Consider the following 14,044-nt stretch of genomic DNA (forward strand, 5'->3'; position numbering starts at 1 on the left):
TGTAAAAAGTATTTTTTATACTAGTGGCTCTAATTTCTACAATTTGTGGTAAAATGTATTTCATTATATTTATTAATGATTTTTTTTATATAGATATCTCTATTTAATTGAAAAAAAGGTCTGAAGCACTTGAAAATTCAAAATATTTAAGACTAAAATAGAAAATAATTAGAAAAATTGATCAAGATTGTAAAATCTTACCGTGATGGAGAGTATTTTGGTAAATATGGTGTTACAGGGCAACATATATGACAATTTGCTTTATACTTGCAAGATTATGGAATAGTTTAATAATACACCCTGCCTAAGAGTCCTGAACAAAATGATATTGCCAAAAGGCGTAATAGGACACTCAAAGATATAGTGAGAAGTATAATGAGTAAATGTAACTTGCTAGAATTTTTGTGGGATTCAGAGAGTCCTTTACATCCTTAATAAAGTTCCTAGTAAATCTATTGTCAGAACACTTTTTGAACTTTGGACAGGAAGAAAGCCAAGTTTAAATCTTCTTCGAGTCTAAGGCTGTTCAACTGAGGAAAAAAAATTTATAATCAATTGTAAAGAAAGACAAACCCTATGACAAATTGTTGCTTTTTCATTGGATTTCCAAATTGCGCTAAAGGATACATGTTCTTCTTTTCTGGTAAGGAGAGCAAAATAATATAGTCCATAAATGCTAAATGTCTAGAGCTTGATGTAGGAGATCACGTTATAACACAAAAACATGTAATTTTTGCATATTGGATATCATTAAATTAAATTATTTTAAAAAGATAATTAAATATATATCACATGACTATTTTTAAATTTAATATTTTTTATAAATTTAAAAGAGTAAATATTATAATTATTAATAATTAAATATATTATATTAAATAAATTTACAAAATTTTAATTAATATTAAATTAAAAATAAGTATATAGTGTAGAAAAAATAATTAATAAAATATTATAATTATTTCTTAAAAACGTTTTTGTTTAAAAATACTCCTAAAAACACAAATATTTTAAAATAAAAATCTAAAAACACTTAAATACACAATTTATATATAAGTTGATTTATACATAGAAGTTGATTATATCTAGTCTCATTAAAATTATATTTGTGTTACATATAATTATTTTAATAAAAATTAATTTTGATAAGTATCCAAATGTACAGTTATATCCGTGTGTATTAGATCTAAGTGTGTTTGACAAAATATAGTACCTATAATTGCTTTGTCATTGCAAATACTAAATATTCATTTTGGTGTTGATGATAAAAACATAAACGATCTCATTTGTTGTCTCGATCAAAGTTGCCTCATGAATTAGGTCAATGACTGCAGGGCATATGAATCATTTGATCACCTTTGCAGGCAAGAATTTTACGATGCACTGATGAGCCAGTTGCTAGATATGTAAATTGTAGAATTTACTTGGTCTAACGTGTGTGATTTGCTTGGATTGCACATATAATTTTGCATTAACTAGTCTACTTTTGAAGGTAAGCTTAGGTGCAAATGATTTGGCAGCAAAATAGCAAAGGATGACCTCATTGCCAAGCAAATCTCCATGCTGACATGCAATGCACATCATGAAAATGGTGAAAAGAGACTTCCACTTTAATTAAAGCCAAAATGATTGCTTTCATACTCTTTCTCACTTCATAAATTTACCTATTTTAGTTATTCTTGCCATCAATACTTTTTTAGCCTTTTCATCTTGGTTGAAATCAGGATCATTGTTGCATTGCAATATCCAAAGCTTTTAATTAGCTATTCACCATATTAAGGGCTAATCAGAATTTCTTATCATCAACAAATATAGCAAATCCAATCACAATGCAAGGACTTACAAATTTTCTTCATCAAAAGTTATTCAATTCCATCCCCTTGAGCAAAAAGAAGAGGGGGAAAAGATGGGTGCATGAATTGAGTAAAAGGAACAAGGAAAATTAGTCACCTTCACCTAACCTTAGACAGGATGACAAATAACAACCATAAACGAAGGAATGAAAACCTAATTCATGTATCCACCTACATCTTCTCATCAACTGTTAATATACAGTAAGAGGGTTTTCCCTGCTAAATACTCAACTTTTTCTTTGTTATCACAGCTCCTGTGCACTATTAGGCCAAAGAGTAGGATTCTGCTCATGAATAATTGCTACGGCGATGGAGAAAGATTGTAGGGCAGACAAGCTTGGTAGAAAATGGATAAAATATAAACCATCATGAACGTTCACCATCCTCAAGGTTGGGCTAAAATTGCTTGAACCCTGAAATTATAGGGGTATGATCATCTCATTGCATACAAAATTGCCACTCGCTAACCAAACATAGATAGTACATATACAAGACTAAATGGTTGCAGTCTAAAACTTAAGAAGGGAAAAAACCAGCACCAGAAATTCAAGTGTCACAAACAGATTACAGAATTATTACATTTAAAGTCTTGGTGACAATCAAACAAATCAAGTGATGAACAGTCATTTCCGTATTTATTCACAACAACACATTCGCAAAAGCACAAATTCATTATAATATATTCCCTACCCAGTATTTTGTGCAGAAACAGAGAAAAAGACACTTCTAGTAGTATCAAATTCTTAGAGTTCCCAACTAACACTGCAATTCAAAGAGTATAGGGGAAATAATTAAATTTAAATACGCTAATAGTTTAAAGATTTTTTACACTGTCATACAGTCATGGATTGTCACATAAAAAAGAATTACTTTTTTAAATAATTAATATAAAATTATATCTATGGTATATTCTAATGAGTTAACAGTGTAAAAAATTTTACAATTTAAACATACAGTACACCAAAATTAAACTCATAGGGAAAGTAACCACAAATCTATGGGATATTAACATACCTGAGTAACTAAATCAACTGACTTGCATTTGCCTTGCATATCTGCTTGAGAGTACAGAACCTCCTCATTGCTAGATCTTCTCTGAAAAACTGTCAAGGGACATCCCTCATCCCAACCACCACAATCACAGCTACCCCCAGATCTCCATCTATCTACAAGACTAGATGGACCTCCATGTTTGGTAGTTGGTCCACCATGAAGGCCTGCAGGAATGAGAAAGCTCATACTAGTTGAGCAATCACCAGTATTTTGACTACAACTACAACTTTCAGAAGGCAGTGTAGTTTGATTGACTCCAGCTTTGTTAAGAAATTTTAAGCCCCATCCTCCAACTTTATCCAAGCTATGAATTGGAAGATGGTGTTTGACAACAATAGCAGCCAACTCAAAATTTGAAGGGACATTAGTTCCTAAGAAATCGGTCACGCCTAGACCACATGACTGTGGCTCCAATGGACAACTTTCTCTTGTGGCTTTTGGTCTACTGAACTTTGAGGATGTTATGTATTTTGATGAAGGACTAGTTCTGAACACTTTTGACACACTCTTAGACATGCCCTTGTTCTTCATGATGAGAGAATGGCTTGAGGTGTACATTTCTTTGTCATAAATTTTAATGTTACCAAATAATGTAAACTGTGTTTCCATTACTCTATAATTGTCAGGGCATAGGGTGAAACATGTTGATACATTCATCTTACCAACAAGTTGCAAATCACGGTCTGGAATCTCACGGCCCTTTTGGCCACCCTTGTTCAAGTAAATCAGGTACACATAGTGCAAAGCTTCATCATCTGCTGCGTAAACCTTGCTCAATTTGGTTATATAGACCTCCTTATGATCATCTGCTGAAAAAACAAAATGAGGAACACCTTGCTTCCAAGTGCACTGAAGCATTCCTTGATGAAGACAATTAATGTTAGTGCTGGAAGTAGAGGTAATCCTTTTATGAACAGAAATGGAACCATACTCATGACTTTGCACCATTGGTGTTTCCATTTCTGGTTTACATGATGAAGAGATACTAAAACCACTAGGGGAATCCATAAAATCATAGCATATCATGTTTTTAGCATCAGTGAAGTTCATGTTCAAATTGTCATTTCTTTCTGAAGCACCAAATTGAAGAAGCAAAGGACTATTCAATATATTTATCATACTCTTAGTCTTCATTAATGTACCTAAAGTCCAATTCTTTGCATCATTAGTGCTTACAACTAAATTCTCAGTCACTGCAGCTACATGATGTCCTATGACCAACTGACCAGAACCACATTCAGCACCATCAATAACTTCAACAGAGTTCAAGCTTTCTGTTGAAGTCCACCTGTTTTTGGTTCCTAAGCTCACTGGTTTCTTGTGTTGTGAAGCTTTCAATGCATTAATCTGTAAAAATTCCAGGCAACGGCGAAGATATGTCTCATCTGAGCATGCCATAAGCTTTGGAATCTTATAGTGTCCATGAACAAATAGGGGAAATAAATCCTTTGGAAAAACATTACCATTCTGTGATTGGTTAAAATTTTCCATTTTAGCCAACTTTTTTAACTGTAATGCTGAAGATTCTACAGATAATGGATCCTTTTTACCATGATCCCTTTTCTCAACCCAGAATCGTGTATTTTCCATCTTCTTCCTCTACCAAACTACTGTGCATTCACTGAAGGAACCCTTCTTTACATTAATCTTCATTCAACAAGAAACTAAGCATTACAAAATCAGTGTCCTGAAAAAGGAAAAAAAAAAACAGAAATTTGAAAGGTAAGATAACAAAAGAAAGAGCTTGCAAAGCCAAAAATTTCGAAAATAGCAGTTTCAAATAAAGTCTTCTACAGTTTTACGTATCATGAATCATTACAGCATGGCACACAACTTTCATACATTTAAAATAAATATAAAAGAAGCAAAGAGATATGTAAACAAAGCAATTTGCCATCCATATAAATGAGCATGATCAATATACAACAATAATCAAACCTTATCTCAGCAAGTGAGATTCGCTACATGCATCACATGACACCGTTGATCAAAGAAAAGAATTTGCAGACTAAATTGCATGCATATGTCTATATAAGTTATTTAAGAAAATTTGCTGGGTTACCTAAAAGCAACACATAACTCTCCACTCTATGATAAAAACCAAATAACCTTTACACCAATAATGTGGCATCTTACTATCTTAAATCCGGAAAAAGAAGGCCCATCAACATTTTAAAACAGAAATTAAATGAAACAACTCGCAAAGTGTTCAATCAAAAAACAAAGATATTCAATACAGAAAGCAGAAAATATGAAGATGGAAAAAAATTTTGAAGTTAAAACTATACATTAAAGATCAACTTCATATTACCATATAAGAGCCATGATCATGACCCCCTCAATCAAATTCACTGATTCTTTACACACCAACACTCATCAAAATGGAAAAAGGAGTGCTAACGAACCCAAATGGAGAGAGACTAAGAAAACCAAGTCAGCAAATAGTGGGAAACAAAATATCAACACCCAAAAACCACAAGAAATGGTTATAATATAAATTATACTATATGGTTTTACAATTTTCAAAAATGAAAAAGTGTAACTGTATTAGACATGGACATGATTCTAGGTAGAGTCGGAGGAAAAAGAAAAAGAAAAACTAACTAAACTAAGTAACTAACCAGGCTAAGGTAGTGGCAAAATGGAGGTATGAACATGGGTTTCGTAAGCCACGTTTCTTGGTTGAAAAATTGTACACTCTAGTTTTGAGTAGAGGACAAATGCACACCTAAAAATGAGGGTTCTTTGTAGGACCCATTTCTTTCTTGTTACATATGCCTCGGCAAGCAAGTCTTGTCACAGTGCCCAAAACCATTCCAAGATGGGAACGAGGGAATTCAATAAAGAGAGCAAGGCCAGAATCAAGATCAGAGTTCATTTATGTTACTTGAATAAGAATATATATATATATATATATATATGGAAGATTTCTAAAATAATAATAATAATTTCTACTAAATTATTAGTTGTTTAAATTTCGTAATACAAGATAATATTTTTTTCATTAAATAAGGACGTTACGTTTTGTACATCATGAATACGGACATTGTTTGCACTTTACACATACCAGAAGAACTTAAATTTTACTAACTTAGAATTACCTAATTATCAAACGGACCAAATTACCTATGTACTTAACTAATTACTTGAATTAATCACGAAATTGTGATAAATTCCTTGTAAATTTAATAGTTATATATAAAAGCATCTTCTAAATATATATCTCTAGATATTAGTAAATAATTAATTGGAAATAACAAAGTGATAGAATTAATTTGAAAATTATGAGAATTGTGAGCATTCCAAATAGGAAATGGATGAATGAATAAGGAGATGGTGACCATGATGGGTACGTGAACGTGACTCCACTAAGGCCAAAGCAGGTGCCACTTGAAGACTTTAAACTGATGCCATTTTTTTTCACCCAAATTAATGAATTAATTGATCTTCTTATTTTGATGGCATGTGAAAGAGAGAATAAGCAATTGAGCAGATTCTGAGGAACATATATACCTTTGAGGAACCAACATTGACCCCAGCATAGTGCATTATTCTGCCGTTCCACCTCGTGCACAGAGGGTATATTCGTTATTCTTCTTTCTTTGCAGATGATTTATTTATTATTGCCTTCAGAAATTAGTTTCAAAAACAGATTATTAAATTACAAATGTATATAATTTTTTCTAACCTTCTCTTTGGTCAATTTTAATTATCACTTTGTAATTAAAATTAAATATATTTTTAATTTTCATAAAATTAACTTTTAGTCTGTATACTTTTTTTTCTTGTTTTAATCTATATTTAATAAAAAAATATTTCAAATTAATTTATTTATCACTTAATTCCTTTTAATCGCTATTTTAGCAAATAAAATTTTACGTTATCATACTGTTTAAAAAAAATAAAATTTCGTTCCCGTGAAATTATCAAATTTCACTAGGTCCTTGTGAAAATGTAAATTCCATTTTAGTTTCTGCTTAATTTAAACATAAAATATTTATTATAAATAAATTTTAAAAATATATAAATAAAGTAAATACTAAAAATCAATAAATGTAAAAAGATAATAAAAAATAATATTTTTAAAAATATATGAAAATTAAAACATATATCATCTAACAAATTTAGTAAAATAAATGTCAGTTTATCATTCAATCAACTTAAATTGGATAGGATATATTAAAAGTTGAAAATTTATCATTACTTACAATAAATGAGTGTTTATTTGAAATGACAGTTATATAAACTTAAAATTATTATTTAGAAAGGGACTAAATTATACATTTAAGTTATATCTATTATTAAATTATTTAATTATATTTTATTGTATAATTTAATTCTAAAATTAACTATTAGATTAAAAATTTTAATTACATATATTATGTCTACGAAAGTTTAAATTTTTTTTATAGAGTAAAATTAACATAATATGTACTCTTAGAATAGAAATAATTCGATTGTTTTTTTTTTAATAGTTGTTCAATTTTGACAAAACTTAACTCAAATAATCAAGCTAATCAACCTCTATGTTATAAATGAAAGTACTTTAGTTATAAAGCGAAACATTTAATAAAATTATATATCTTTTAATATCAACTTATATATTTTTTTAAATTATTTTTATTTAACTTATTTGAAACTTATATCTTTTAATAAGTTATTTTTAACTAAATAAAATTTTATTATTTTTTATATTATTTTGTTTCTTTTCTAAAGATTTGTTCACGAGATCATCTCACTTCTTCTCCTTTTAAATCAAATACTAAAAATTAAACAAAGGAAGCAGGGATGCGCTGCTAAGAAAAAGCTTATAAATGATTTTATACCAAAGTGTTTTTTGAAATGCGAACAAATTTTCAATTTTTGACCTATACGAGTGTGTTAAAGTAATAAATAGAAAAAAGTTTATAACTTTATTCAATCTTTTGAGATCGTAAAAAGATTTCAAGTGTTGCATGTGAGTGAAATTTCGCTGTCTATGATTCGATTATTATTTGGTGAGAAGGGCCCAACAAAGAACATGAACTGGAGTCATCGAAGCTGAGACTGCGAAATATGAGTGCATGATTGCTGTCCTATTGACAAGGTCCTTGTTTCATGTTGCAGCCATAATATTACAAACAATTAATGTCAAACGTACTATTCTATATATATATATATATATATATATATATATATATATATATATAATTTAAATAAATAATTCTTTTTATTTTAAATTTTGTAAATTTAAAATTTTTACTAATCCTTCTTTTTCTCTGGACATGCCAATTTAAATATCATATTTTAGTCGAAATATAACAAATAATTTAAACATTTTATTCTTGAAATTAAATTTCACATTTTAAAAAAACTCCAAATATTATAAAATATTCAATAATTTTTTTTTACTTTTAAACATTAAAATTGTTTTATAATGATTTTATTATAAATCTCTGAAATATTCAAATGAAAAATAACAATTTCAAGCTTTTAAGTGTTAAGAGTATATTTGGCAAAATATTTTATTTATCCAAAAGCTTTTTTGTTATATAAAAACTTGTTTAATAAAAAATAAAATTGTTTAGTAACAAAACTAGTTGAAATTAGTAGATACAAGCCTTTGTTGCTACTCATACTCGTATATTTTTTTCAACTTCTAGTTGAAAGAAGTTTTGTTATTTTTATTCTATTATTTTTAAATAATTTCTTCTTTATTTATTTAATTTCTTAGAACTTACATTTTTACTTTTGTTATTTTAAAAAGGAAGAAAATATGTTACAAATAATAAAATAAATAAATAAATAAATAAATATCACATAACATTCATTATTTATAAAACTAATTACTAAAGTCTTGAAAAGGATATAATAAAGTCATTAAATCTATTTTTATGACAAAATAATTATATGATAAATGATTCAAATAAATAAAAAAGAATTTAATAAAGTCATTGAAAACGATATACTTATCATTCTATTAAAGATGATAAATAATTTTAAATAAATTGAAATATAAAAATATATTAGTTTAAAAGCTATTTTTACCAAACACTTTTAATTCAATTAACTAAAATCTATCAAACTTTCAGCAGAATTTTTAGCTTACAACTAGCTTATCTATACTAAAGACATCCTAAGTAAAATAAAATTAATAAAGGAACCAAATTTACATTTTTTTTCCTAAACTATATTTATCCTTCATAAGATACCATAAGTAAAATTAGCCTAACAAGCTAGTTTTATAAAAAAAAAAATCACTTGTTCAATCAACTAATTTTTCATCTTTAATTTCTTTTAAGCTTATAGCTAGCTTATTCGTTAATTTACCGAACATATACCCTACTTTAAGTGTGATAAAATTAATGAAGGAATTGAATTTCTACATTTTTTCGATCACATGTATCTATTACAAGAAACACCTAAAAATGATAAATTAACTTGAAATAATTTTATGCTGGTTAATCTATAAACTAATAGTAATTTTTTACAATTTTAAAAATATGAAAACTTAATTATTCAAAATTGCTTTAAAAAAATTCAAAATTACTTATAAATTAAAGTAAAGAAAACAAAAATATAATTAAACTTTTTTCTTAACTACTCTTCAGTCACTATTGAAGCAAGTAGTGTGCTGTTGCAATTTTGCTGGAATATGAGTATTTTCCCCCATTTATTAAATTCTGGAACGTATACTATAAATCTATAACTAATTCAAGTCGAAGTTGGTAAACTAATTTAAAATATATGAGCTTCTATTAAATAGATAAAAGAAATGTAATAAAATCTTACGCTATTACACTAAAGCTTCAAATTATTCTTTAGGGTTTATAGTTTATCATTAATTTGGTATATACAGTTGTTTGGGATAAGAAAAATTTTCTAAGTTAAAAATTATCTTGAAGGAAACTACATTTCAACAAGTTTTGAGGGTCAAGAAGGAGCCAAAGATAAGCCTGAACATAAGAGAATATTGGAAGATCTTTGGCTTTAATTAAAAGGAACACATTTCGAGCTATTTTAGGAGATTTTTGTCACATTGTTGATTTTTCTCTAAACTGCTTGAAAGACAAGAAAATATTCTAAGACCACAAAACTAAAGGTTTTTTCGAGAAGTTTTGAGCAGTTTTAAGTCACTAACACCCAAAACTATTCGAAAAATAAAACTGGCAAGAAAATATTCCAAGTCATGGTTTTTCGAGGAGTTTTCAAGTCCCTGACACCCAAAACTGCTCGAAAAACAGGACTAACAGGAAAATATTCTAAGTCCACAAAAACTGATGGCTTTTCGAGGAATATTTGAGGAGTTTTCAAGTACTTGACACCCAAAACTGCTCGAAAAGCAGGAAGTGGTAAGAAAATATTCTAAGTCCACAAACTTGGCTGAGCTCCAGATTTCCTCCAGAATTGCTCGAAAAATAAGAAGTGGTCAGAAAATATTCTAAGTCCACAAATCTGGTCGAGCTCCGGAGTCCCTCCAGAATTGATTGAAAAACAGAAATGAGTAAAATGTTCTAAGTCCACAAGATCAAGACAGACTCTCAAAACTCTAGGATGGCTCGAAAAGAGAAGTCAAGAAGAAACTATTCTAAGGCCATAACATTAAAAAAGTCTCCTAGGTTTCTCTCAGAAATACTTGAAAGATAAGAGTATTGAAAAATCTAAAAGCGGGTTACCAGTAGTTATCAACATTCACCACTACGCAAAGGAGATAATGAGCGATAGCGGTTACAGCCCCAACAAATAGCACGATCACAAGCAATCGTGGATAGTGAGCATCAACAGTTGAAGTCAGTTACTAAGAAGTTCCCGCAAAAGGAGGAGAACGGTGGTGATCTTCATGTCTATAAATACTCCAAAGCACTATTTCACGGGGGACGACTTTTTGCACCCAGACACCGCACCTAAACTCTCTGAGATGTTGAAATCCTGCACCGCGCCAGACACCAGCTACAAGGAGACCCACGGTGGCCGCTGTCCGCCGTTGTGAGGAGTCGTACGTTTACATTTCAGCATATTGACATTCCTGTACCTTTACATTCTGCATTTTAATTTCAAGTTTCTTCATTTACTTTTGTTCTTGTTTATGCAATTCATTTCTTATTTCATACTTTCTGTAATGAACATCTACGTTTGAGTCAATTCTGTACGTTTAATATTCACAATTCTTGCTAAATTGCTGAATTTACGCGTCCATTTCACCGTTACGTTAACAACACACTTAAAAGAGCCCAAAGAGGACCTAAATCCAGTCCCCAGATTGATCTTTGGATTATTTGTTTACAACTGTCATTTTTCACCGTAAACAACAGTAAAAAAAAGGTATATATATAAAAGCTTTTGTCATGAGATTAAAAAATAAAGTTATCAATATTAAACAAAAATAATCTATTATACACTGTAAAATGTTTAGATATTTTCTTATAATAAAAATGCCAAAGGACATCACTAATTTAATTACTAGTCCAGTTGAACTTTGATTAAACCTCTTTATAACAATCATCCTTATAATCCTTATTTAAATTATGTAGAATTAATTTTTTAAATAATTTAATATATGAATCCTAGCATCCATCTTTTACCTATATATGTGGATGCTTGTGTGATTGAATGATTGGAATCTTAAAAAATTAAGTTTTCTCTAAAATAATTATTTATTGATCATTATTGAATTATTCTATTATTTGGTGTAGCTATTTATTTTATTATTTTATAACAATATAATAATATCAATAATCAATAAATAAGTTTAATTATTTTTAGAGAAACTTAATTTTTAGAGAAGAGTATTCTTAACAATAATTATATTTTAATTACTGATATGACCATACTAATATTTTATTTGATTGTTTAATTTTTTTTACTACCAATTGTTTTATATTTTCTGTTGAGAGAAATACTTTAAAAATAAAAACTTTAGCGATTAGAAAATTAAAATGAATTTCTTTATTCCGGAAACTATAGCTTAATTTTCTTTATCTTATTTTAGTCAATCAAATTATACAAATTATTATACTTAAATAGATTGCGTTAGTTGCTATTTAATTATGAAATCTATTTAATTTTTCAAGTATAAGTATGAAAATTATTTTAATTATCAAAATGCTTTAGGAAATAAAATGATTTTTTTAAATGGAATATCTCCTAGTTAGTGAGTGGTAGTTGATTGAGAAAAAAACACTCCTATTTTTTCTTATAGTGCATGTTCCATGAGCTCTATCTCATGTGCCATATTTTAATTTTTACTTATGAGAGAATAATTGTAATATGTGCCTTGTCATATGTCATGTACAAAAGGCAAATGATGTGAAAGTAGACCAATAATAGAAAACCATGCAAATGGCTTCCTCTTCTCCATAAATTAATAGCCAATCAAGATATACATGCATGCATTCTTACACTTCCATTTTCCATGAACTCTATCTAACTAATACTCTCTTCTTGAATTCAAATTTTATTGTTTTAAATTTGGGAGAGTTCATCCATCTTCTTTTCTCCTAATTGCTATGCCTCTCTCTCAGGGGGAATTTAATTACATTACACTGGTGAAAATTAATCACTGTTTGAGAAAAGCTAATAATTGTGTAGATTTTCAAAGGACTAATTGAATGTTAAACTCATCTTTATATAATTTATTAATTTAATATGTAGAGGAATAATGAAATGATAAGTATCTCTTTGAAGGAAAAAATATGTACCCATTTTACTTAATTTATATGGTAATCTTTTATTATTTTGTTTTGAAACTTTTAACGTATGAAAGGGACATTTAAGATGACAAAATTCTTTCCACATTTATTTATTTTTTATTTTTGCAACTCAAATCGCTATCTTATTTAAAAATAATCAAACTCCTTGCCATTTATATGAATTTGTCATATGAAAATCTGTTTTTTTAGTAGGAGCTAGTTTTAGTTGATAAAATAGAAAATTCCATGCTAAATAATCATTTTTCTTACGAACTAAAAGGATTTGACGACTAAGCCATCTTAAAAATATGATAAATATATTTTGTTAGTGAATGAAGTATTCTAAAAGTTTGGGCGAGAATTTTGACAAATATTCAAAAAGTTATCGAAATAGAAGTATAACGGTTTTCATATCAATTGTGGACCGCTTCTTTAGAGTAGTCTATATATATATATATATATATATATATATATATATAAAGAGGGAGAGAGAGAGATATCTATTGCCAACAGGTTAGTCAAATTTTTACTTGATCCACTTTATCATTACTATAGGGTTTATGATTTACCATTAGTTTAGTTTACATAAAATTACATAAAAGCGTTTGCAATGAATATCCAAATCAGATTCACGCCACCCTAGTTCAAATAAACCAACAAAATCCCTACATCTTGGATTTTAATCTTTAAATTTAACACTTTCTATTAATTTTAGTCTTTTGCATTATAAAAAAATATATATACAAACCGTTGGTGATTAACGACATTTATCATATACTGTTATTAATTAACAAAGGTTTGACTAACCGCGACGAATATTAAAATTACCTGCGATTGTTTAAAATCGTCGGTAATCTGTTCGTCACACTTAAATTAACTACAATTTTATGAATCGTGGATAACATTATTTACGACAGTTTAAACCCTCATTAAACCATTGTAGTGCTTTAACTCTAATAATTATTAATCAATTTAAAACTTATTTATCTTAGCATTGAAAAAATATTTTTTGTACCCTTTAATTAAAAACACAATTATATACGCATTATGATTATATTCAATAACTTAAATAGATTCTGTTTAAATTAATTTTATTCAATTTTAAACCAACCCAGCACTTATTCAATTAAAGAATGTAAAATACTTAAAAGCGAGTTCCTAAATATATATATATATATATATATATATATATATAAAGATAAGTCATTCTTTGGGGGCAACTGGAATATTTGATTTGGTTAATACAACTTAATGTTCTGTTACAAGTTACAACGTAATGAAAAATACAATATCTGCAAAAATGTATACAGTTTCTAATTTCTGTATGTTCCTAACTCTCTTATTGGTATATTATTTGGACTCCAATTATTCAGTTTCCTCAAAGCATTAAACCCGGGATTGATGGAAAAGAGCCCTGCCAAAATTAATCTACAGAAGCTAAATATAGATTATGCTAATAGTCAAACTAATAAT

The 14,044-nt window shown here is 28.3% G+C and overlaps 1 protein-coding gene across 1 annotated transcript; it reads right to left on the reverse strand.

The window, feature by feature from the left end:
• Nucleotides 1-1,800: 1,800 nt before the first annotated feature.
• LOC113873708 lies at nt 1,801-5,610 on the reverse strand. The gene is made up of 3 exons (XM_027511966.1): nt 5,525-5,610; nt 2,865-4,590; nt 1,801-2,263 (listed from the first exon to the last, which is right to left on the reverse strand). Exons 2-3 carry the CDS (start codon nt 4,491-4,493, stop codon nt 2,096-2,098), a joined length of 1,797 nt encoding a protein of 598 aa, XP_027367767.1. The 5' UTR covers nt 4,494-4,590; nt 5,525-5,610; the 3' UTR covers nt 1,801-2,095.
• Between the last annotated feature and the right edge of the window lie 8,434 nt (nt 5,611-14,044).

Source organism: Abrus precatorius, unplaced genomic scaffold (assembly GCF_003935025.1).
Source record: "Abrus precatorius isolate BTA unplaced genomic scaffold, Abrus_2018 Scaffold7, whole genome shotgun sequence".
NCBI classification, from domain to species: Eukaryota; Viridiplantae; Streptophyta; class Magnoliopsida; order Fabales; family Fabaceae; genus Abrus; species Abrus precatorius.

Coding starts and splice junctions, on each gene's coding strand:
- LOC113873708 (XM_027511966.1), bottom strand. CDS start 4,493: ATGGAAAATACACGATTCTGGGTTGAGAAAAGGGATCATGGTAAAAAG. Junction 2,264..2,864: donor CAGTTGATTTAGTTACTCAG/GTATGTTAATAT, acceptor CTATAATTTCAG/GGTTCAAGCAATTTTAGCCC.